Source organism: Triplophysa dalaica, chromosome 3 (assembly GCF_015846415.1).
Source record: "Triplophysa dalaica isolate WHDGS20190420 chromosome 3, ASM1584641v1, whole genome shotgun sequence".
Lineage (NCBI taxonomy): Eukaryota > Metazoa > Chordata > Actinopteri > Cypriniformes > Nemacheilidae > Triplophysa > Triplophysa dalaica.
In genome coordinates this window covers 23539690-23562379 of record NC_079544.1, presented here as the reverse complement: position 1 = coordinate 23562379, position 22690 = coordinate 23539690, and the positions used below count along the sequence as shown (strand labels likewise).

Genomic DNA, 22690 nt, shown 5'->3' with positions numbered 1-22690 from the left:
ATGTGGTACGGCAGCCGAAAGGGCCCTTGTAAGGGTGGGTTTCCCACAACCCAAACTGTTCTGGAAACAGCCTGTAATCACGACATACAAGCACATGTGCATTTGGACTGTAAAAACACACTAAGAGCCACTGATGGCTGTGTAGATTATATCAGAAAGGAACAAGGTCAATGTGAATGTTTTAACTGCATCAAGTGTCGGGCGTGCATAAAATCACAGCTGAAATGTTAAAAGATCTGCAGAATCTCATAAATTCCTTTTAATTGACCTTCTCCCGGATATAATTGAAGAGGAACGATGCAAGGTACAATTATTGGTTTGTCATGTTTGAAGGACATGCTCAGTGTGAGGTCTTTTCAAACGTCAATGCCCCGATGTGAAGTCTACACGTAAATGTAATGTTTGCATGTAATAAAAGAGAGAAAAACTAGGAGATAGTTCTGGAGATATATATTTTCTTGCCAAGTATATTATTATAGTATGGTATAGTAAAGGCATAGTTCACTCAAAAAAGAATAATTTCTGTCATCATTTCTTCACCCTCTTGTCATTTCAAACTGTCTGACTTACTTTCGACTGTAGAGCACAAAAGAAGATATTTTGAAGAACGTGGGAAACCGACCAACATTGACCCCCATTGACTTCCATTGTATGGAAACACCAAGACATTTATCAGAATATCTTCCACAAAAGAAAGACTCAGGTTTTGAACGATGTGAGGGTAATATAACAAATGATGATATAACTTTTCTTTTGTGGTGAACTATCCATTTAAAAGCAGTTCGGCATTTGGAGCACAACCCATGTCTTATGTTGCATGTTTTCTGTCAGGTGTGCGTTATACCACACACAAAATACATGCACATGTAACCAGAAGCATACAAACTATTTTTGCATTTATGTGATGGGGAACCACAGCCCACCATCTCAGAAAGGAAGGACAGATCTCGCCCGCCATCCCACATGTGTGTGGCTTGTAATTTAGTACTTCAGTAATGAAATCTTTAGATAACTTCAGCATGTCTGTCTTTACCGTTGGGTGTAACATGTTTATATTTTAATGACAGAGCGTTGCCAACTTCATGCTTTACAATTAGGATGTGTGATTTTAACTTTTGATTCTTATTTTTGTTGCATGTAAAAATGTAACCTACAGTGAGTTTACTTCTGATTATATCTGCAAGAATAAAGCAGAATATGGTCACTGCTTAAGGCACGGTGGGTGTCCTTACCTACAACTTTAGTACAGTTTCAAGATTAGTAGAAAACATGTTTTCAATCGATATAAAGCTCAAGTTGTGCCATCTTTTTAAGCTTCAGCTGCTTGATTCTGATGCCTGTTTACACATTACTGGAACTCAAATGATATTTTAATGTTGTTTACTAATGCACATAAACACTTTGTTATTTTAAAAGTTTACCACTATATTGCTTTTCAGGGAGAGAAAGGAGATGGAGCTGCGGGATCTGACGGAGAGCCAGGAATCCCTGTGAGTTACTTTCATCATCATCATCATCTGTTTCTTTGTATATTTATGCACTGTTCATTTATTCCACGACAGCTGAATGTTTTTGAAAGAGGCTTCTAAAAGAAAACACATGCAGTTGTGGCCAAAAGTGATGTCTGTCGGGAATATTTGTACATGCGGTTTTAACGGCCCCTCCATTAATCCATCAAAATAAGAAGTGTACAGTAAAAAACAGACAAAACACTCAATTTTTAGGTTATTTGTTATACAACAATATGCCAGAAAAACAAACAAAAGCATATCAGGGAACAAGGGTTTTATTCTGATGTATAAAAACGCATAGAAACCAAAAGGCCTTAAAAACTAAAATATACATTTACTACAATTTTATCAGTCCTTAATGTTTTGAACGTGTTTTTGACAACAGCGGTGATTACGCTTATTTGTTATGTATCATTTTTTGCCAAACCCCCACAACTATACGATGTTCAAACATTTGGGCACAGCTAGTTTTTCGTTATTATATTTTTCAACATTTTAGAATAATGATAAGGTCATTAAAACTATGCAACAACATAAGTAACTATGAAAACGAGAAGAGTGATTTGTATTATATAATGATATTTTTAGCTTCTTTTAAAGGGATACTTCACCCAAAAATTACAATTCTGTCATAATTTGCTCACCTTCGAGCTGTTCCACATCTGTATACATTTCTTTGTTCAAATGAACACAGAGAAAGATATTTGGACGAATGCTTATAACCAAACAGATCTGGCTTCCCATTGACTGAAAAAAAGTGGTGATCAAAAGTGCCCCAGAACTGTTTGCTGTCCTACATTCTTCAAAAGATCCTCTTTTGTGTTCAATAGAAGAAAAAATGGTCAAGTAATTTTTTCTACTGTGGGAGTCAACCGGGGGCGTGATCTCTTTGGTTATAAGCATTTTCCCAAATATAATTCTCTGTGTTCATCAGAGAAAAGACATTTATACACATTTGGAATGACTCGAAGGTGATGACAAAATTGTCATTTTTGGGTGAGGTATCCCTTTTGGTAGACGGTCTTTAAAAAGATTAAACTTTATCAGTTAGTTTGTTATTATGTTGTTTGCTCTGCTCAGACTCATTTAATTATGAATCCTGCATCTGTGCGCTTTATCTCTATGAGGAAGAAGATACAGATTGTTTGTACAACACAGGAAATTAGATTTTGGTCAGAAACTAGCCAAGATAAGTATCAAAGTACATTGAATCTCATAGATTTTTTGAGATTATCCATTGTGATTGACACTGTGGTGGACTTAAGTTTATCACTTGAAGTATGTGTCAAGAGAAGCAAATACCATTTACATTTATTCATTTGGCAGACGCTTTTATCCATAGCGACTTACAAGTAGGAGAGCGTATAAAGATTTTGTCAACACATTAAACAGAGGCAGCAGCTTTTGCCAGAGGGGAACTGGAATCCCCTGGTTGGGCCTGGGTTCCCCTGAGGTTTTTTTTCTCGATGGGAGTTTTGGGTTCCTCACCACCGTTTGCATATTGTTTTGCACTGGCCGGGGGGGCTGCTTTAGAATTCATACTTGTATTAAATGTGTCTCATGTACAGCTGCTTTGTAACAATGAAAATTGTAAAAAGCGCTATATAAATAAAGTTGAGTTGAGTTGAGTTAAACAGTACCGTTAGTTTACAAGGCCATGCTACTATGAGGATTAAAGATGGAGTAAGCAAGAGAGAGAATGAACAACAAGAACATATACAGTATATATATATTTAGACACAAGACATAGATAGTTATTGGTTAGTCAAGTAAATTTGGAACAGGTATGTTTTGAGCTGTTTTTAGAAAGTTTAGAAAGATGATGTAGTTCGGGTGGAGGCTGGCAATACATTCCACCACAGGGGAATCAAATGAATACAGGTTTTTGCAAGCGATTTGGTGCCTCGCTGTGATGGAACTACCAGGCGTCACTCATTTTCAGACCGAAGATGATGGGAGGGAATTTAGAGCTAGAGCAGTGAGTTAAGGTAAAGGGGCAAAATTGCCTTTATTGTCCTGAAGGCCAGTGTCAGAAACAATTGATGCGAGCGGCAACTGGCAGCCATTGAATTGAAATGAATTGAGGGGTGTTACATGCGTTCTTTTAGGCTGAAACCAGACGTGCAGCTGCATTGTGGATCATTTGCAAGGGCTTGACTGCATTGGTTGGAAGGGAGGCCAGTAGAGAATCGCAGTAGTTCAGTCTTTATATAAAAAGATCTTGGACTAGCAGGTGAGAGGCTTGCTTCCTGATGTTGCAGAGCACAATAATTGGAACCAGGGGGTTGTATATATAGAAAAGAGAAGAGAAGCAAGAACTGATAGGTACTCGAGTTGTAAGTTGTTGAGATCTGGATGTCTCGCCTCTCCTGGATGCCTCAAAGGATCTACCTGTGAGATAAGAGTTCAATTAGATGAGTGCAGTTCTAGAGATGCCCAGTTTGGAGAGAGTGGATAGCAGGATCTGGTGGTTTACAGTGTCAAATGCAGCGGAGAAACAAATACTGTATATTTCTTGAACAAAATACCTTCATATTCAAGTTTTTTTATGAAAGCTCATCTGCACGATCTGTTGTATTCATTTGCATGACATTTTCAGTTTATTTACATTGTAAAGTAAGGTTCAAAAGAACAAAACAAAGCTTAACAGGTTATCTCTTAATCTTACCAGAAATGGGCAGGAAGAGCGTGTAAAATAAAATGATGCTGATGTGCAGTTTCATGTCTGTGGTTAGAAAGGTGTTGCTTCTGGAAAAAAATCATCTGATTGCTGAGTTGGTTGCATGTTGGTGCTCTTCTATTATTTTTATCCAAATGCATAAATGTATGCATGGACGCTTTTGGTTCCCCCCCAAAGCGTCTGCCAAATGCATAAATGTAAATGTAACATAAAATATGTTAAATAGTATAATACAAAAAATGGGCCTCATTCATGAAACAGGAGCAGAATGATTTTTGTGTAAATCGTTCGTAAAGTCGTTTCGAAGTAAATTGTGGTATTCATGAAAATGTTCGTATTTTCAAAATGTTAGTTGGTACGAAATAAATGTACACCTGCTTCATACCACTTGAAAACCGCACACAACGTTCTGTATTCTTTTAGACAAACTGATGACACTGCATTTTGATGCACTATGTATTATAATAATATTTCGAGCATTCTTTTGCTCTGTCTTTAATATTTTTTTTAAAACGCAGAGCTGCTCGTCACTGTTCGATTTTACACAGCCGTCCAATCACAGTAGAGAAGAGGCGAGACAAACCCTCATACACAACAGTCGAGAAGTAAATATAAGTGGTTACTGCATTTTCATATGAAGTAATATTCTTCGAAATAAGATACCAGCACAAGATCAACAAGGTTGTTAAACCTTGTGACAAAATTACTTAAAATGTAACTAAAATGAACGTGAAAAAATATGAAATAAAAGCCATTAAAAAGCAATATAACTACAAAATGAAAAAATGTTTACCTACAAATTTTTACACAATTGTTTTAAAAAATAAATACATTTATTTTTTACTGGAGTGCTATAGTGAAATGGGTTTTGGGAGTAAGGGCTTTTTTGTGATCTCTTTTAGTTTGGTCAGACATCAACCCAAACAACTTGGTAATCGGCTATTCCAACCCTAGAAAATAAATCTCAGAGTGCTTAAATGATCTCCAAAAAACGTAGCAACACATTACAATGCCCTGTTTACAACCCATAACATCCAGCATTGTGACAGCAAGAAATGCTCACATTTCATTATTCTACTCAGTACGTACAACATTCAGTTAATCATTTCCTCCGTTGAGACACTATCACACACGAACTGCAGAGTAACACATATCTCTCTTTTCTGCTTAATCTTTCAAGCAGTATTTTTAGATCGTCGTAGTTTGCTATCTTGTTCCTGTAGCCGGCAGAGCATTCCATCATAGCAGAACAAATGTCATTAGCTTCAGCCCAAAATGCATACTTAATGATCAAATGCACTGCAAGTCACTTTAAGTAAAAGTGTCTGTCTATGCAGAAATGCAACAGATGATGTAAGTAAATGTTTTTAAGTTAACTGAAAATATGCTTTTTGTGTGTCTAACTAGTTACTTTCCATTCGTGTTTCATGATGTGAAGTGATGTGGTTTAAGTCTCAGTGTAACTATTTACACATCCTAGGCTTGGTTTGATATATAGGATTCATATAGCAAGTTTTTATTTTTGCTGGGACATTTGCCGAGCGTGGTATTCTACTTTTGGACGGCTTGATGCTAAAAGGAGCCCTATGGAAACGTTTATGTAGACATATGCCTGATGTCATTTGATTAATAGAGCAGTTAATAGAGACCTCCCTCTCTTTCTGTCTGAGAGGTCGTGGTGAACCTCTAAATGTTGCCTTTTCTTTCTCTTTGAACCATGTCTGTGTGTGTGCTGTGCACATATGGCAGGTGGAGACGGTGGTATTTCTAAGAACGATTTCATAATGTCAATAAATGGTTTCACAAACTCAATAGAGGTCAGGAGGGTTTCAGCACATACTCTCTCTCCCACTCTCTTTCTTGCTCTCTCTCTCTCTCTTTCTCCCTCTCTCTCTCTCTCTCTTGCCTCTCGCTCTCTCTCTTAGTCAGATTTTTCATTTTGATTATCGTTAGTTACAATATTTCTAAAGCATAATACGTAAACAAGTAGTGACAAGAAAAATACATTCATCAGTGTCTGATTCTCTCTCTCTGTTTGACTTTCACTCTTTCTGTCTCTGTCTTTCTGTTGCTCTCTCACTTTTTATTTAAGTGTGCTTTACTTCCAAGACAGAAACTGCAAACAAGTTGCGCAAATTGTGTACAAAGGAAAACGTCTTGGTTACGTATGTAACCTCAGTTCCCTGATGGAGGGAACGAGACGTTGTGTCGAGAACGACAGATGGGGTTCGCCCTTGAGAACCAATCAACTCTGACTACTATAGAAAAGGCCAATGAAATTTGGCGAATGAAATTTGCATGCCGGGCTCCGCCCCCGGATATCCGGTATAAAAGGAAGCCGGCGTGCAGCATTCATTTACCTCTTGTTCTGAAGAGCCTGAGATCCTCTCACGACTGCAGCAGAATACGATACGTGTTTGTCGCATAAGGGACACAACGTCTCGTTCCCTCCATCAGGGAACTGAGGTTACATACGTAACCAAGACGTTCCCTTTCTGTCGGTCTCTCGACGTTGTGTCGAGAACGACAGATGGGGTTATCTATGGAAAACGCCACAAACGCTGTATCGCGTCACAATCTCAGCGAAGCGACGGTAACAAGCCTGGGCGTGTCAGCTCGACGCTTTCGTGAAACTTGTAACCTTCCAGTGTGGGGGTCGGGGGGTTCCAGAGCTTTCTGGGAGAAAGATGGGTACAGCCCTGACCGGTAACCTTTCACGGACGGGCCTTAGCTCTCTACAGGCGAGAGGCCGTCCGGCTCGGGTTTACACCGGGAAAAGCGCAACTCTTAATCAGAGAAGCGCTGCAGAGGCCACCTCCTACCCGTGGGGAGGAATATGGTGGAGATATGATATGGTCTCGTCCTTGGAGGAGAACGCATGGAAGGGGCGGACTGGGTAGTACCGCGAGGTGGAGGTCCACCTGGGGAAGCTCATGGGTTACCATGTGTGGGAACCATTGTCATGAGGGTATAACAGACGGAACAGCCCACGGTGGGGGTGTTACTGCGTCCGATAGCACAGGTCCGGTGATCTGTGATAGGTCATAAGGTTTCCCGGCCTAAGGGGGAAGGCTGCTCTGCCCAGCCAACCCCCAGGAGGTGCTTGCTTAGTGATGGATGGAATGCCTGTTCTTAACCAGTGTCTGGGTAAGAAGGAAGGTTGGTGAGGTACCAATTTTCTTAGCCATGTGTTTGGGTAAGAAGAAAAGGGTATATAGCACACTGACCCAACCTCTTAGAGAGTGGGAAGGTGCTTTCGCAGGCATACGCCCCCCCGGATGCCAGTCCTACATGTCGCCACGCAGGACGTGGGCTGACACCGGGTTTACGCGAAGGTTGTTAACCCTTGCGAAGGTGTTTGGGTGTAGCCCAACCCGTAGCTCTACAGATGTCTGCTAGAGAGGTGCTTCTGCCAGTGCCCAGGAGGTGGCTAAACTCCGGTGGAGTGAGCCCACACTGCCAATGGGCATGGGAGATTCTGAGATCAAAATGCCGTCGTAACGGCATTCACGACCCAGTGCGCCAGACTCTGCTTGGAGACAGCCTTCCCCTTCTGCTGTCCTCCAACACAAACTAGGAGCTGGTCAGAGCTACTGAAGCTCTGCGTGCGGTCCAGGACACAACACGGATGGGGTTGGGTCTTCCTCCCCAGTGGGGAGCGCCTGCAAGTCCACCACTTGGTCCTCGAAGGGAGAAGTGGGAACTTTGGGCACGTATCCGGGCCTGGGTCTCAAGATAACGTGAGAATACCAGGGCCGAATTTAAGGCAATCCGGTGACACAGAGAATGCTTGGAGGTCCCCTACCCTCTTGACGGAAGCGAGCACCAACAGGAGGGCTGTCTTACTCAGGTGAGGAAGATCGGAACCTCTGAGGGGCTCTCAAGAGGGTGTGGAGCGGAGATGAGGCGGATTCCGCCCTCTCGCGCCCGTTAGGAACCTGGTGATCAGGTCGAGTTGCCCTAGAAACTTTCCATCAACTGAGTCGTGATGAGTGGCGATAGCGACTACATACACTTCAGTTTGGAGGGGAGATGTTAGTCTCCAGTCTCGTGAGAAGGGGAACACAATCCTGATCAAGCACCTCAGTGGGTCTTTTCTCGTTGAGAGAGAGAGACACCAGGACGAGAAGAGGCGCCGTCTAGAGGCGTGTGACCGCCTAGTAGATGGGGCCCTAGCCTGGGTGATGGTCTCAGCCATAGAGGGGGAGTAGCCTTCTCAGGATTTTCTCGTCCTGTCTAGAGACCAGACATGGGTGTTCCAGAGGTCTGATCTGGGATGCCAGAACGTGTCCTTGCCCTGAGAGAGCAGGTCCTCTGTCAGGGGAATGGTTCAGGGGGAGTCGCTGTTCAGAGCATCAACTCTGAAGCCAAGTGCGGTTAGACAAGTGTGGTGTAACCAATACACTTGGTGCTCCTCTTCCCTGACCTTGCACAGTGTTTGTGCAAGGAGGCTCCTGGGGGGGGAAGGTGTGCTTCCGCCCGTCCCGTGGTCAGCTGTGCGCCAGGGCATCCGTGCCGAGGGGGGCCTTGGTGAGGGAGTACCAAAGCAGACAATGGGTGGTGTCATGGGAGGCAAAGAGGTCTATCTGTGCCTGTCCGAACAACACCCAAAATGAGCTGGACCGGGGGTGGAGTCGCCACTCTCCGCAAGGCGTATACTGACGAGAGAGCGTGTCGGCTGTCTGGTTCAGTCTGCCTGGGATGTGTGTGGCCCGCAGGGAGCGGATCACCTGCTAACTCCACAGGAGGAGGCGTCGGGCAAGTTGTGTTAGTTACCGTGAGCGTACACCACTCTAGGCAATTGCACAGCGCAGACGGGGGCCCGTCCAGCGCCCCGCGTCTGCGTGCCCGTTGCACACTGCACCCCACCCCTGCAGCGAGGCGTCCGTCGTCACCACGACGTGCCTCGTAACCTGCCCGAGGGGAATCCCCGCCTGGAGGAAGGTCATGGAAGACCAAGGGGTTAGGGTGCGTCGGCAGCAGGGCGTCATCACCATGCGCCTGCTGCCGGTGTGCCATGCTGTCCTCGGAATTTGACTCTGTGGCCAGTGTTGAAGCGGTCTCATGTGCATCAGCCCGAGGGGTCTTACCCCCGCGGAGGATGCCATGTGTCCCAGGAGCCTCCAGTTCCAACACTGACTGGGCACGTGCTGCGGACAGCTGTGCCGTCATGGTGACAGAGTTTGGTTCCATACCGAGAAAGAGGATGCTCTGCACTGGGGAGAGTTTGCTCTTTTCTCGGTTGACCTGAAATCCCAATCGATCTAGATGCCGGAGCACCAGGTCCCTCTGTGTACAGAACAGATCTCACGAGTGTTTGCCAGTCGTCGAGATAGTTCAGGGACAGACTGAAAGGGAGGACTCTGTACTGATATGCCCACCCCTCGAACTCGAACCATGGGAACGGGGCAGTGTCGAGGGGATCGAGACATTAGAGTAAGCGTCCTTCAGGTCGATTGCCACAAACCAATCCTGACACCTGTTAGATGTCAGGATGCGCCTCTGTGTGAGCATCTGAACGGCAACTCGTGAAGGTGCTTGTTCAGGGTACGCAGACCTATGGCAACCCGCCGTCTTTCTAGGGAATGATGAAGTGCAGGTTGTGACCCACTGAACGTCTTGATTTTGGACGAACTCGATGCCTGTTTTGCCAGAAGTCTCTGGGAAACTGGATCGAGTAACCAAGACGGACCACCCGCATTAGCCAGCGAGACAGTGTGGGCAGCTCTTGAGCTCCCAGGGACTGTACAGGGTGACCAAGGGGGCAGTCTGCTTCATCATTTCCACGGGGGGTGGTTCGTCGGCTGGCGGAGCTAACCATCTGTCGCGGGGGGTCCCCGGAGGGAAGGATGGCTCCGCCTTTTTACCTGCCTGGCGGGACAATGGCACGCACTGTCGGTTTGAGAGTGGTGACAACTGTCGTATGTGTACGACCTCACGCCTCGCCAGGGCGTGAGGTCGGTTCGCCGAGCACAGTCCAGTGGAGTGTGGGATCGGCTGCAAGTACACCCGGGGAGACCGAAAAACTCTGTGAGTAAGTGGGCGCCAGGCCCTGAAAAGGGCCCGGCTTTGGTGACGAGGCAGGAGTCGTCACGTGCCGACCGATCAGAGCCGTGGCTGTGATGGTTCGGGCCCGATGTTGTTCTCCCTGGAGTCTTCCCGTCAGTGTCCCTTCTCGTGAGAAGTTTGCTGACAGGGGTGGAGGTTTCCCCCTCGACCTCTGCTTCCGGGGTGCCGCCTGTGGGGGCACAGGAACCGGAATCGATGTCGAAGGGGTCCTGGGTTGCAGGGAAGCAGACGTCACGCGGGATCTCGGAGGCCTTCAGGCGGCCGAGTCGCGGTGAGAAAAATGTGGTTAATTGCCACTGTCTGCTTCACCGTCAAAAACTGCTGAGCGCAGTCCTCGACGGTCTTTACCAACAACCCACCCTGCGAGATGAGTGTATCAAGAAAGCGGACTTCCTTGGTATCACTCTTCTGCACAAGGTATAGCCGGGGGTGTCTCTCCTGGACCACTACCGTGGACATCGTCCGACCCAGGGCCCGTGCCGCCGCCTTAGTCACCCTTAGAGCGCTGTCAGCGGCGGCACGGAGATCCTGCATTATACCCAGGTCGGTCTTACCCTCGTGGGGCTCTCTCAACGCCTTGGCCTGGCGGACCTGCAGGATGGCCATGGCGAAGAGAGAGGAGGCAGCCTTGTCCGCGGCATCGCAAGCCCTCGACACCAGTGATGCCGAAGTCTTACGTGCTTTGGACCGTAGGCGTGGCCGATTCCCCCCAGGTGGTAGCCGTCCGCGGCACAGGTGCACCGCGGGCGGACGTTCCACTCGGAGGATCTCGACGCAGTCCTTGGCTGCCCCACCATCGAGGGAAGTAAGGGAGGTGGAGCTGGTTTTCACTGGAGCGGTCCGAGAGTGGAGCGCTCCAAGTTTTACACAGCTCCTCATGCACCTCCGGAACCCCGGGTTAGCATGAATGACATTTCTGCTTCCTCCTAACTCGACCGCTGGGGGTGGAGCTCGGATTCGTCAGAGTCGGATGTCAGTCTCCCTCCGATGCTGCGAGCGACATCTCATCTACGTCACACATCGTTCCCGATGTGTGTGCGTGAGAATCCGGACGGTATGCCACCGCCCCATATCACTAACGCTGCTAACATGGGTGGTCATCAGGGCCGTAGCCACAGATGTCACAGCCCTGGTAGCAAACGAAATGGTGGCTGGTTCCCGTAGGAAGACAGCCACCCGTGACCGCAACTTCTGAATGACAATCTACCCGCAGTGCGGGCAGATGTGTCAACGAACGCTGCTTCAGTGTGCTGGACGCCCACACACCTAATGCAGCGATCGTATCCATTCCTTTCCGCACCAAAGAGAACAGCCGCGCTGGAGAATGCTCAGTCAGTCCTGAAAAGGACTTTTAGATAAATCTCACACCCTCGGAACTGCCGAGACGCCCAGGGGAAGGTCGCTGCAGGTAGGGACGATCCGCTGCTACACGTCGTAGATCCGGCAGTAGAAGAAGACGAAGACGAAGACTTCAATGAAATTCGTTCAGTTCGTAGTCGTGAGCGAAGGCTCTGAAGAACAAAAGGTAAATGAATGCTGCACGCCGGCTTCCTTTTATACCGGATATCCGGGGGCGGAGCCCGGCATGCAAATTTCATTCGCCAAATTTCATTGGCCTTTTCTATAGTAGTCAGAGTTGATTGGTTCTCAAGGGCGAACCCCATCTGTCGTTCTCGACACAACGTCGAGAGACCGACAGAAAGTGAACTTATGTTAAGATATTATCCAAATTAAATAGTGAAAAAAAAGAAATACAATAATAGTATTAACAAAGATTTGCAAAAAACTACATATATATAACAGAATAATTTGGTATTACACATATTCTCTCTCTCTCATTCATATAAGAAGTTGTGTTTGGTTCAGGGTTGGTCTTCCTGTTTATGGCACATGAATCTGGTCCATTTGAAATAAAAACGTACAGCGTTCTGAGATTCCTGAAAGCTTGTGGAGGAATCAGGAGGTGTATCTGCTGTAGGTGTGTCTCATGTTTTCCTTTCATCTTTCATCACGTACCACTCATGTGCAATTACTACACAAATGAAAGAAGCCTTGCCCACTAGTTAGTTTGCCTGTGCGTGTAGGTTATCATGTGGCCTGGCAATGAAATGGCAGAGAGACGATAGATACCAGTGTGTTGAGCCTAAGATTAGATCTTTACATTTTCGGAAGAAATTGTAAGCGGTATTTGTAGTTGCCAAAGTGGCAGACGCTGGTGTTTTCTGAGAGGTTGCTTGGAGCTCGGTTACCCAACCTCAAATCTAGTTCTCACATATGGCTGGGTTTTACAAGATTTTGAAATATTGATTGTTGCCTGGCAGACATCTCTGATCATTGTTGTAATTTGCTTTATTAAATATAGATTAACGGCACTAGATTATTATTTGATTTTGTGTCTTTTAGGGTATGCAAGGTCATCCTGGAGAGGTGGGCCCTGCAGGACCTCAGGTACACTGAAAATGAAATAAAATGTAGTATAGTTAATATAAAGTTTGTTTCAGTAGATTATGTCTTTTATCGAATTTGCTTTATATCTTTTGCTTTTGTATTGTTGTATACAGTAACAAAATTATTTTGACAGGGTGAGCGTGGCTTGCCAGGACCGGCAGGTTTTACCGGACCAATGGGACAGCAGGTGTATATGAATCTGTCGATTCATTGTTGGATTGTGCTTTTGGAAGCAATCGGGCTTTACATTATCTGTAAAGATTGTAAAGATTTAGTTTTCTGTCTGACTTGACTTTTCAGCTTTGCAATTTGTTAAAGATAGGGCTGCTTTTCATGAATGAGAAAATCGTATATATGTAATTATGTATTTTCATGTCGTTTTGTCTTTTTGCCAAATTAATTAAATACCTTTAATGTCAGGGACCCCCAGGCCCGGTGGCCCCACCTGGCATAGAAGGTCCTGCTGGTCCAAAGGTAAAATATCAGTTTGCATTTATTTTGTTTATTCATTGGTAAGCATACCTGTGTACTGTTTACATCACTAAAAGGGACAGTTCATCCAAAAATGACATTCTGCCATCTTTTACTAAGCCTCATGTCATTCCAAACCTGAATGATTTTGTACTTCTGCAGAACACAAAAGAAGAGATTTTGGTTGAACTTTCCCTTATAACGTATCACTGCACTAATAGTATGAGCATGAGGTGAATTATTTTGTCATTTATTAAAACAAAATAAAGGTCTTTCCTGTTAACAGGGTAATTCTGGTTCACACGGACATGACGGCCCACCTGGACCACCTGGTGCTAAAGTGAGTTTTCTGAAGGAGGGGGAATTTCCACATATAAAGATCTGAAAAGATTATTTCCATTAGTGATGTCTACCTCCAACTTTCCATTCCGGCTTCAGGAAATAGCTTTGAATAATAGGTGCCATATTAGGCCTCCAAGACCTAACAATTACAAAAGACATCTTTTATTTGCCTTTCACAATGGTTACGAGCCAAGAGATAACATGAGATGGGAGAGGAACATCTTGATGCAGGGTTGTCAGAACTGATGTTTGTCATTTTTACGTTCCGTTCTAGTTTACAAACTGCATTCTAAAAATACTTAACCCACGTTTAGGTTAGGTAAGGAATTCACCAATGTTTGGTTGTTTAAACCCATGGTTGTGTAACAACAAACCAGCAGAAGTTCATTTATAACCCAACGGTTGGTTTTGTTCATGTTTTACCTAACCATGGGACGAGAACACTTTGAATTTTAATCGATAAATTCACAAAAAATCTAAAGAGAAATGGATTGTTGTGTGTTTTTTGCACTTAAAAAGTACACTCAAAATTGTGTGTGTGTGTTTACAGGGTTTAGATGGAGAGCCAGGCATCCAAGGTCCACCTGGCATTCAGGGTCTACCAGGGTTCAAAGGTCATAAGGTATAAACTCTCCAGTATCTTGATTCATAATCATGCTTAGTAAAGATTTTCTTTGAATTCGTTGTGAAGAACAGCTTTCGATGCATCATTTAATGTAATGGCCTCTGGTTATATTTGCAGGGTGAATCAGGCTCTCCTGGACCAATGGGAAGTCAGGTACCGTGACTGCACATGCTTTCGTGACATTTGATTGTGACTTTTTTGCTCTGTTTGTGTCGACGGAATATATACAGAGAATGAAAAATAAAGAGAAAAGAGGAAGTAAATGAACGTGGTGAGCATCTTCCCGTGCTATAAAAAACATGTTTTTTTCTAAGATAAGTTCTGAACTACAGTCAGTCTGCAAGTAACAATAGATCTCGTACTTTACTCCTACTGAAGAACAGCTTACATCAGCATACTTTTCAGACAGGTCCTGTGTGGTTTCCCTTACAAAAAACAAGTATACCTCATTTCATTTTATTGAGTATGCTTAAGTGTAAGTGTATTTTAAGTATACTTCAAGATGTAAGTATTAATTTCAGTGTACTAGTAGTTTACAGGAGATTTCTGTTCTACTTGGGACTAAATTGGATATATTTCTATCTTATAAAAGAACACTTTTAAGTATACAACTCTGAATATGACAACAATGTTTTTGTTTGTACTGCAACTACTGCAAAGAACTGCAGTATACTAATAGTTTTCTAGTTCAATCCTTGTAGCACATGTGAAAGAAGTGGAAAAGTATGCAATAGGCTCTTCCATTAAAAGAGAAAAACAACAACAAGCTAACTATACTTTTATTATACTTTAAAGTTAATCTCGATCAAAAGATTCAAGCATAATATACTAAGTAATAAGTAAATCTCAAGTATCCTTAGTGAAATGTAACTATTCTGTCACTTTGGAATTATACAATTCTGTCTGAACTCTGAGCCGTTTGAGATATCAAGCTTTAAAGTTTGTGCCTTCGATTTGAACATGAAAAGGAAGACCAAGTATAAAAAGGAGGTCCAATAAAGTATACTTGAAGAGTTTGGTTCCAAAATGAGATAACTTGAGATAATTTAAAAAATTATGTTTTTTGTTATGTTATCATGTTTTTATTGTGTTAGCTGTATTGTTTTATTTATTATGGCTTAAATGAAAACAAACCAACTGCAGTTTGATTATTGGAATACACAATAAAAAACAGTGTTTTTAAAACAGAGTTTACTCATTTCAGAACAAAACTCTTCACTTTGAGGTTTTTAGTATAAAAGAAGTATACTAATGGGCCTCTTGTGACTTTTAAGCATATTAAGGTTCTTTTTAAGGGCAATACTGGTCACAGTAACACATCATGACGTTATCATAGATTGAAATACAGTCTGTTAAAGAAATTTTACAATAATATTCTGATAACGAAATATCAATGTTTTTCTTTTCAGGGTGAGAAGGGTGACCAGGGAGACCCTGGAGTTTCTGGAAAACATGTATGTATAACCATAAACACTGCAGAAATAACTTTCTCACATAGTATTTTTTGTCCTGTTTTCCAGTACAAATGTCTAAAATTTCTTGAATCGAGATGCATTTTCTTGATGAGCAAAATGACCTCAGAAAAGAAGAAATTTCAGGGATTATTTGTTTAGAACAAGCAAAAAAATCTGCCAAAGGGGTAAGAAAAATAATCTTGAATTAAGGTTTACCTTTTCTTAGTCACTTACTTCAAGATTGTTTTTCTTACCCCATTGGCAGATTGTATTGCTTGTTTCAAGTACAAATTCATTGAAATTTTATATTATTAATATTTATTTTCTTGTATTTTCATGGATTATCAGTGCTGTTTCTTACATCAAGCTGTTTTCATTTTAGAACTACTTCATCAATGCAAACATCTGCTCATACACAAAGCAAAAATAATCTCACATGTAAATAGAGTTTGACAGATACAGTGACTCTGGTCTGTGGTTTGATAAAACTGCGTATTTCTCAACAGGGCGAAGCAGGCGCCAAAGGAAAAAAAGGAGAGGTATACACTCTAAAACACATGTCTGATGTCAAGTCCGGTTTCCGGTTGTGTCATAGAAAGATCTTACAGTTCCTCAGCTACAGATACTACAAATACATCTCATGGAGATAGTATCGTGAGCAACGTCTCTCAGCATTCCTGAATTTGATTTGCATCTCCATCGCAACCAGTGTCTGCATTCTTTTGCCTTTTGGGGGCTTTTATTTTTAGATTTGTATAAAACGCTTCCCCTTATTTTAAATAACAAAACTATGTCAAACCCATGACTGCATTTAACAAGTTTAAGTGTAAATATAAATTGACTGTGTTTACAATTTCTCCACATTTCTCACGTTTAAAATATCTTGGATATTTCTGAAAATTCTAGTGGCAATAAAACTGTAGTAAAACACCTATTTCACGATACTGTAATGTTTCATTGTTTATTTAATAATGATAATGTTTCAGCCGGGTGTATCAGGGGATGCTGGGAGCAGAGGGGCTGCTGGGATCAAAGGTGACATGGGTCCATCAGGGCCGCCTGGATCCAGGGGCTTTTCTGGTTTAGATGGATTACCAGGACAACCAGGGATGCCAGGTTACCCCGGGAAACCTGTGAGTATGATGCTTTACCCTGGCCATCAACTTTTACACAGTACAAAATGAAAATGTGAATATTTGATGCTTTGTTATAGGGAAAGGCCCCTTCAGAGGAGCATCTTATGAAGATCTGCGCTTCTGTGCTGCAAAGTATGTTCTACTAAGTTTTTATCAATATCTTATTTCGCAGGTTTTCATATATTATCTGCTAAGTTTAAACAGTAGTTTTTGTGAGTATTAACTGGTATGGTGTGCCTTGTGGTCAGCTACTGCAGTTGGATGCATCTGGTGCAGTGGGAGCAACTTTCAGTTCTCTGTCAAAGACCTTAAATATCTGTCTGCTTTTGTTATTTTGAAATGTGGGAGCTGAGACAACACAAGTCTATTTTAATGTTGATACTAAAACGTAAGTTACACTCTAACCATCAGACACATTTACAATAAAATGGAATGGATATGGTTGCATGGTCAGTTTGCATTTTTCATAATAATTTGCAACAGTTCTCTGTTTGTTCACTTGTGCAAGATGCTTTGGTTGGACCAAAACGTGAATAATTGTAGGAGAATCATGCAAAATGACAGTATGTACAATCAAACAGATTGCAAACTGTATGGCTTTGTAAATAGATGCACGCATTAAAGCAGCTGCAAAACGATGACAGGTGAAATCAGGTTTTACTTAAAACGATAGCAAACCAAAAAAAGAATATGTATCCAGAATTTATTCACCCAGTTGTCATTACAAACCTGATGACTTTTCAACACTTCCATTGTATGAACACAAAACCACTGAGACATTTCTCAAAATATCTTCTCCCTTTAAGAGAATCACATTCTGCATGTAAATGCTGCTGTCTTTGCTTAATATACAACATCTCCTTAAATGAACCTTAACAGATCAGCTGCCTCAGCTCCTGGAGGTGATGGGACAACAAAGTTGCCAAAACTGTGAAACCAAACAAGGGCCACCAGGTGATCCAGGTCCTACCGGTCTAAAGGGCCCACCAGGACTCCCAGGTCATCCTGGCACGGCAGGGTCGCCAGGATACCCGGGTCCGCCAGGGAGAAGAGGACAAGAGGGGGTTAAAGGTGAGGTCGTTTTTAAAGTTCAATATTATTGTTTTAAGTTAGTTAACTGTAATATTGCATCTTGTTTACTTCCTTAACGCTAGTTCAATTGTGCATGATTCATCATTGAATTCTTCAAAGTCTTGACTTGCTTTACCTATGAAATAATTTAGCAACAGTAGTGATGGTTAACGATGTTTACATGTAATCTAGATCAGGGCCATAGTGAAAGATCAAGCTATATTTTATGTAAACACATTATTTTATTTTTTATTGTTAAAAACGATATAATTCTTTATTGGTTTTATTATTTCATATTGACGGTGGAGTTTAGAAAACTGATGTTCTTCTTACAGGTGATATCGGCCCAATGGGGATGAAAGGTGCCAAAGGACAGGGTGACGTTGGGTTGCCAGGTACACCTGGCCCAGCAGGTAAGAAATAATCAAAGATGTTTTTATCTGACAGAAATCACAATTTTTTTAAGCAAATCCACTACGATTTACTTAGGATGCACACATACCAAATGCATAAATGTAAATTGGATGATATTTGTCTTTCTGATACCTTCTAAAGTTTGTTCTTGATCCACAGGTTTGCAGGGCCCACGTGGGGATGATGGTGAGGGATATCCTGGGCCTCCTGGCTCCCCGGGAAAACATGGCACTCCAGGCATTCCAGGCAAACGTGGGTCTCCAGGATCTATGGGTGTTTGTGACCCCTCTTCTTGTTATCAGTCGTATGGTCTCCGGGATGATCCTTTCAGGAAAGGACCTAACATTTAGCATCATGGCGATGGGATCTCAGCATTGATCTCAGCATTGACCTCAAGAACTTTAAACCTCTAAACAATTGGTGTTGACTTTAAATGCGTGATGAAGTGTGTTTTCTCTGACTTTTGTACTGTGTGATGAGTGAATCTTGTTTCTGACTGATTCCTGACCCCCAAAAAAGTTGTACATGCTATATTCCAAGTCTTTTGGGAGGCGGTTGCGTCAGCTGCGCGTAAGCTACGACTTGGCCTAATACTGGATCGATTACACACTAAACATTCATGCATTTCATGATAAAACCCCGTTTATAAAAATGTACAAGTCATTTTACAATATTTCATGTATTTATCGTATTTAAAGGACCATTGTGAGATTTTTTGCAGCATCTAGTGGTGAGGTTGCGAATTGGAACCAACAGCTCACTCTATCCCTTTCAAAGTACTACGATGGCTGAGAGAGAACTAAGATTTTGTGACGTTTTCTTTTCTTTGTCGAAGTAGATAACGTATTTATAAAACGGGCTCTTTAGAGCGGTTTGTCCATAAGTAGCAAAAAATTGTGAATTCCATGTAAGGGGATCCACGGTGTAAATAGATTGAAATAGTTTATTCTACGGTAATAAAAACATCATTATGTACGGTCCTTATACACTTCTGAAGACATAATTATGTGTATTATATTGCATTTCTGAAAATGACACATTGGACCTTTAAATTGAATTTTTAATTATTTTGATTTTCAGTGAGACAAAGGATGTTTTGTGATAATATTAAAATGCGCTTGTTTGTTTTCAAATTCAGAGGCTGTTTTTGGGGTAAAAATTGGTCAAAGTCAATCGAAATCTAAGTCTTAGCCTGTAACAAAACAACAAAGTGCAAGTAATAGTAAAAGACAGCCTTGTGAACTCTCCCTTCAGGTTTAAGTCAGAGCTTATGCATGGCTGGTCCAACCTTCTCCTAGAATCACATTTGTGTGAGGAAAAAACATTTTTCGCAAAAGTTTTTCCCCTATGATGTGGTACGAGCATAATTTGCGTTCAAGTTTTTCAGCTATTGCGTATCAAGACGCCGTGCCATGTTTGACATGATTTGTTCTCACTTCTCACAAATTTAATTTTCACTTGTATAGTTTGGTCAACTGTTCCTCGAAAGAAGAAGTTCAATACTCCACCGCACTGCTCTAGTCAAGCTACCTCTGTATAGGATGTGAATCAATTTCTATTGGCTATACTATGACAACAGAACCTTTACTTCTGCTATTGTTTTAAAATGTTTTGATATTTAGGTATACTTTTAATTGGTGCTGCTTTAGAAGACGTTAAATAGAATTTGCAATAATAAAGCTTTGGCTTTAGCATCTGTTTTTGACAAGATAGCTTTGTGAAAAGATCAGTAGTTTACTGCTTCTATGAATTTAATTGTTTTCTATTTTCAGATTGTTCTGTTTTGTGTCATTTTTTTAATGCACAATTCTTATTTTTTCAGGAAATGTTAAATCTGATTTATTTCATATATGAATTCATTGTTTAAGTGCAGCTGACATTTGATTTTTACTTTAATACAAAGCAGTATTAAATCTCAAATAAATGTTTTAATCCTAAATGATCTCTGGCATTATTCATTGATTTTAATAATGTGATCCTATGGCATTTTATGCATGTTGACCAATGATGTGTGGGTGTTAGTTGTTTTTACAGCCAACGACAGGAAGAATTAAGTGCTCTTGAGTTCCTTGTTCAGTGCGTAGGTGCTGTTTCTCATGATAAGCCACATCGTGGTTGCGATTGTTCAGTCAAAGCTTCACGCGAGTTCATCAGAGACACTGGTGAGTAACATCTCTTGTTCAAAACCGATCAGACGCTTTTTTTTTCAAATTAAAAGCCACATGTGATTTATTAATGTTTGCATTTATTTCAACACAGAACATCATAACACAGAAACCATGGAGGACTATTATAATTTTTTTAACGACGACTCCAACCAGTCCCAGGTAGAACAATCTTATCTCACAAACGATGAAGTCATATTGTGTGAGAAAACTGAAGTGAATGGTTTCGGCGCCGCGTTTCTCCCGACATTATACTGCATAAACTTTGTGCTGAGTTTGGTGGGGAACGGACTGGTGCTGTGCATCATCTACAAATACGAGAAGCTCAGCACCGTCACCAACGTATTCCTTCTCAACCTGGTCATCTCAGATCTCATCTTCGCCTTCACACTTCCCTTCTGGGCAGAGTACCACCGCTCCCAATGGATCTTCGGCAAAGCCATGTGCAAGCTGGTGGGCAGTTTTTACTCCATCGGCTTCAACAGCTCCATCCTCTTCCTCACGCTCATGACCTTTGACCGCTACCTGGCAGTGGTCCATGCCATCGCCGCGGCCCAGAGCAGGAGGATAGTGTACGCTTTCTGCTCTTCCGCTGGAGTCTGGGTCATCAGTATATTGGCCAGCGTGAAGGATATGGTTTTTTTTAACGTGCGGGAGAGTTTGGATGATAAGCTGTGTGAAGTGACCGGTCACTCCCAGCACATCATCCAAAAGTGGCAGCTGATCGGGCATTATCAGCAGTTTCTGCTTTTCTTCACCGTTCCTCTCCTGATGGTCCTATACTGCTATTTTCGCATCTGCTTCACGATCATGTCCACTCGCATGGCGGGGAAGTACCGGGCAGTCAAACTCATCCTCTTCATCGTTTCATTCTTCTTCGTCTGCTGGACACCGTACAACGTGGTCATCCTGCTGCAAGCCCTCCACATGTCCTTTGGAGACAAATTGAAGTGTTCGAATGGTCTCGACTATGCCCTGTACGTAACTCGTAACCTTGCCTACATGTACTGCTGCATCAGCCCTGTCTTATACACCTTTTTGGGAAAGAAATTTCAAAACCATTTTCGGAAACTTCTGGCCAAGCATGTACCATGTCTGAAGATGACCGTAATGTCGGCGCAAAGCAGCAGAACCACATCCTTCAGAACCCCAAACACTGAATATTCGGCACGTTTGGCTGGTTCTGGTTCGACTGGTATGTTCTGAAATGTGTTATTTAGAGCATGTCAAAAGCAACTGCTGCCTTTCTGAAGACAGGACAAAAGGAACCAACATGTAATTTTCTTCGTGCATAATTCATGCCATAGAGGAACCACTTTAAGCTGAATGGTTCTATGAAGAACCTTTGACATCCGAAGTCCCTTTCAGTTTCAGAAAACAATCTTTGTTGTGGAAAATGGCTCTTTAGGCTGTAAAAAAAGAAAGAAATTCAGATTTTTTTGGGGCATTGCTGTGCAGAGATCTTTTTTAAGAGTGTACGAATCATTGCTCTTCAAACCTACTGAATGGGTGTATTATTTACATTATGCTGAGAATGTATTGTGCTTTATTATCAATTTAAGCTAATCGCATTAATACGTTAATACGGTTATGTCAGTTTTATTTGTATACATTTTTTCATAAATTTTATTTTTACAAAGCAAATCTATAGAACACACATTATTAAACAGACAATATAGAATACAAAAATAAGTAAAAAATAATAATAAAAAAACTATTTGTATTGAATACATTGTAATAAGCACACATGATTATATAGAAAAAAATTTCCTAGTTATTCTTTGCTCTTTAAGTGTGTCTGTGTTTATTGTAATAATGTATGTAATATATATGTAAATATTCCTCGCAAATATTCCTTAGATGTTGTAAACTTTTGAAAGTTATGATGAAAATTCCTTTTTTAATACTTCCGTGATGCAACGTTATAATTGTAACAAACACTGTATAGTGCATAGTGAAACTTGCCTTTGGGTTCCTGTGCAATGCACAGAAACCAGATGTCTCCGACTTTTGCATAATGTTCTGTATTTTTTGTGCTTAATATATTACCATGTTCCAAATTTATTTCTTTGTTGTAAATGTTAAATGGACTGTTTTATAGTGCAGTTGAATTTCTGGCCTATGATGAATAAAAAAAATGTATAACAGGAACTTCCTGATATCGTTTCAGTTATTTTTGGTGACCTGTCAGTGGAACACATTTTCTCACCTTTCAAAAGCTTCAAATGAGCCAACTTCCTGCCATCTAAATAGGTAAATGTACCTGTATCCTGTTGATCAAACTGATATGATCAGATCTTCATT

At 41.9% G+C, this 22690-nt stretch overlaps 2 protein-coding genes across 2 annotated transcripts in view; both read left to right on the top strand.

The window, feature by feature from the left end:
- si:ch211-106n13.3 (vWFA and Collagen domain-containing protein) overlaps positions 1-20076 on the top strand; it is a 32348-nt gene extending 12272 nt beyond the window's left edge. Inside the window, exons 17-30 of the mRNA XM_056743003.1 lie at positions 1440-1490; positions 12664-12708; positions 12842-12895; positions 13129-13182; positions 13466-13519; positions 14072-14143; positions 14264-14299; positions 15556-15600; positions 16107-16139; positions 16587-16733; positions 16814-16868; positions 17616-17807; positions 18143-18220; positions 18381-20076. Of these exons, the coding sequence (XP_056598981.1) occupies positions 1440-1490; positions 12664-12708; positions 12842-12895; positions 13129-13182; positions 13466-13519; positions 14072-14143; positions 14264-14299; positions 15556-15600; positions 16107-16139; positions 16587-16733; positions 16814-16868; positions 17616-17807; positions 18143-18220; positions 18381-18571 (1107 nt within the window). The 3' untranslated portion in view covers positions 18572-20076. The remainder of the gene's footprint in view (positions 1-1439; positions 1491-12663; positions 12709-12841; positions 12896-13128; positions 13183-13465; positions 13520-14071; positions 14144-14263; positions 14300-15555; positions 15601-16106; positions 16140-16586; positions 16734-16813; positions 16869-17615; positions 17808-18142; positions 18221-18380) is intronic.
- Positions 20077-20330: 254 nt separating this feature from the next.
- ccr12a (chemokine (C-C motif) receptor 12a) lies at positions 20331-22528 on the top strand. Its single transcript, XM_056743708.1, has 2 exons — positions 20331-20383; positions 20481-22528. Exon 2 carries the CDS (start codon positions 20501-20503, stop codon positions 21590-21592), a length of 1092 nt encoding a protein of 363 aa, XP_056599686.1. The 5' UTR covers positions 20331-20383; positions 20481-20500; the 3' UTR covers positions 21593-22528.
- The last annotated feature ends 162 nt before the right edge of the window (positions 22529-22690 follow it).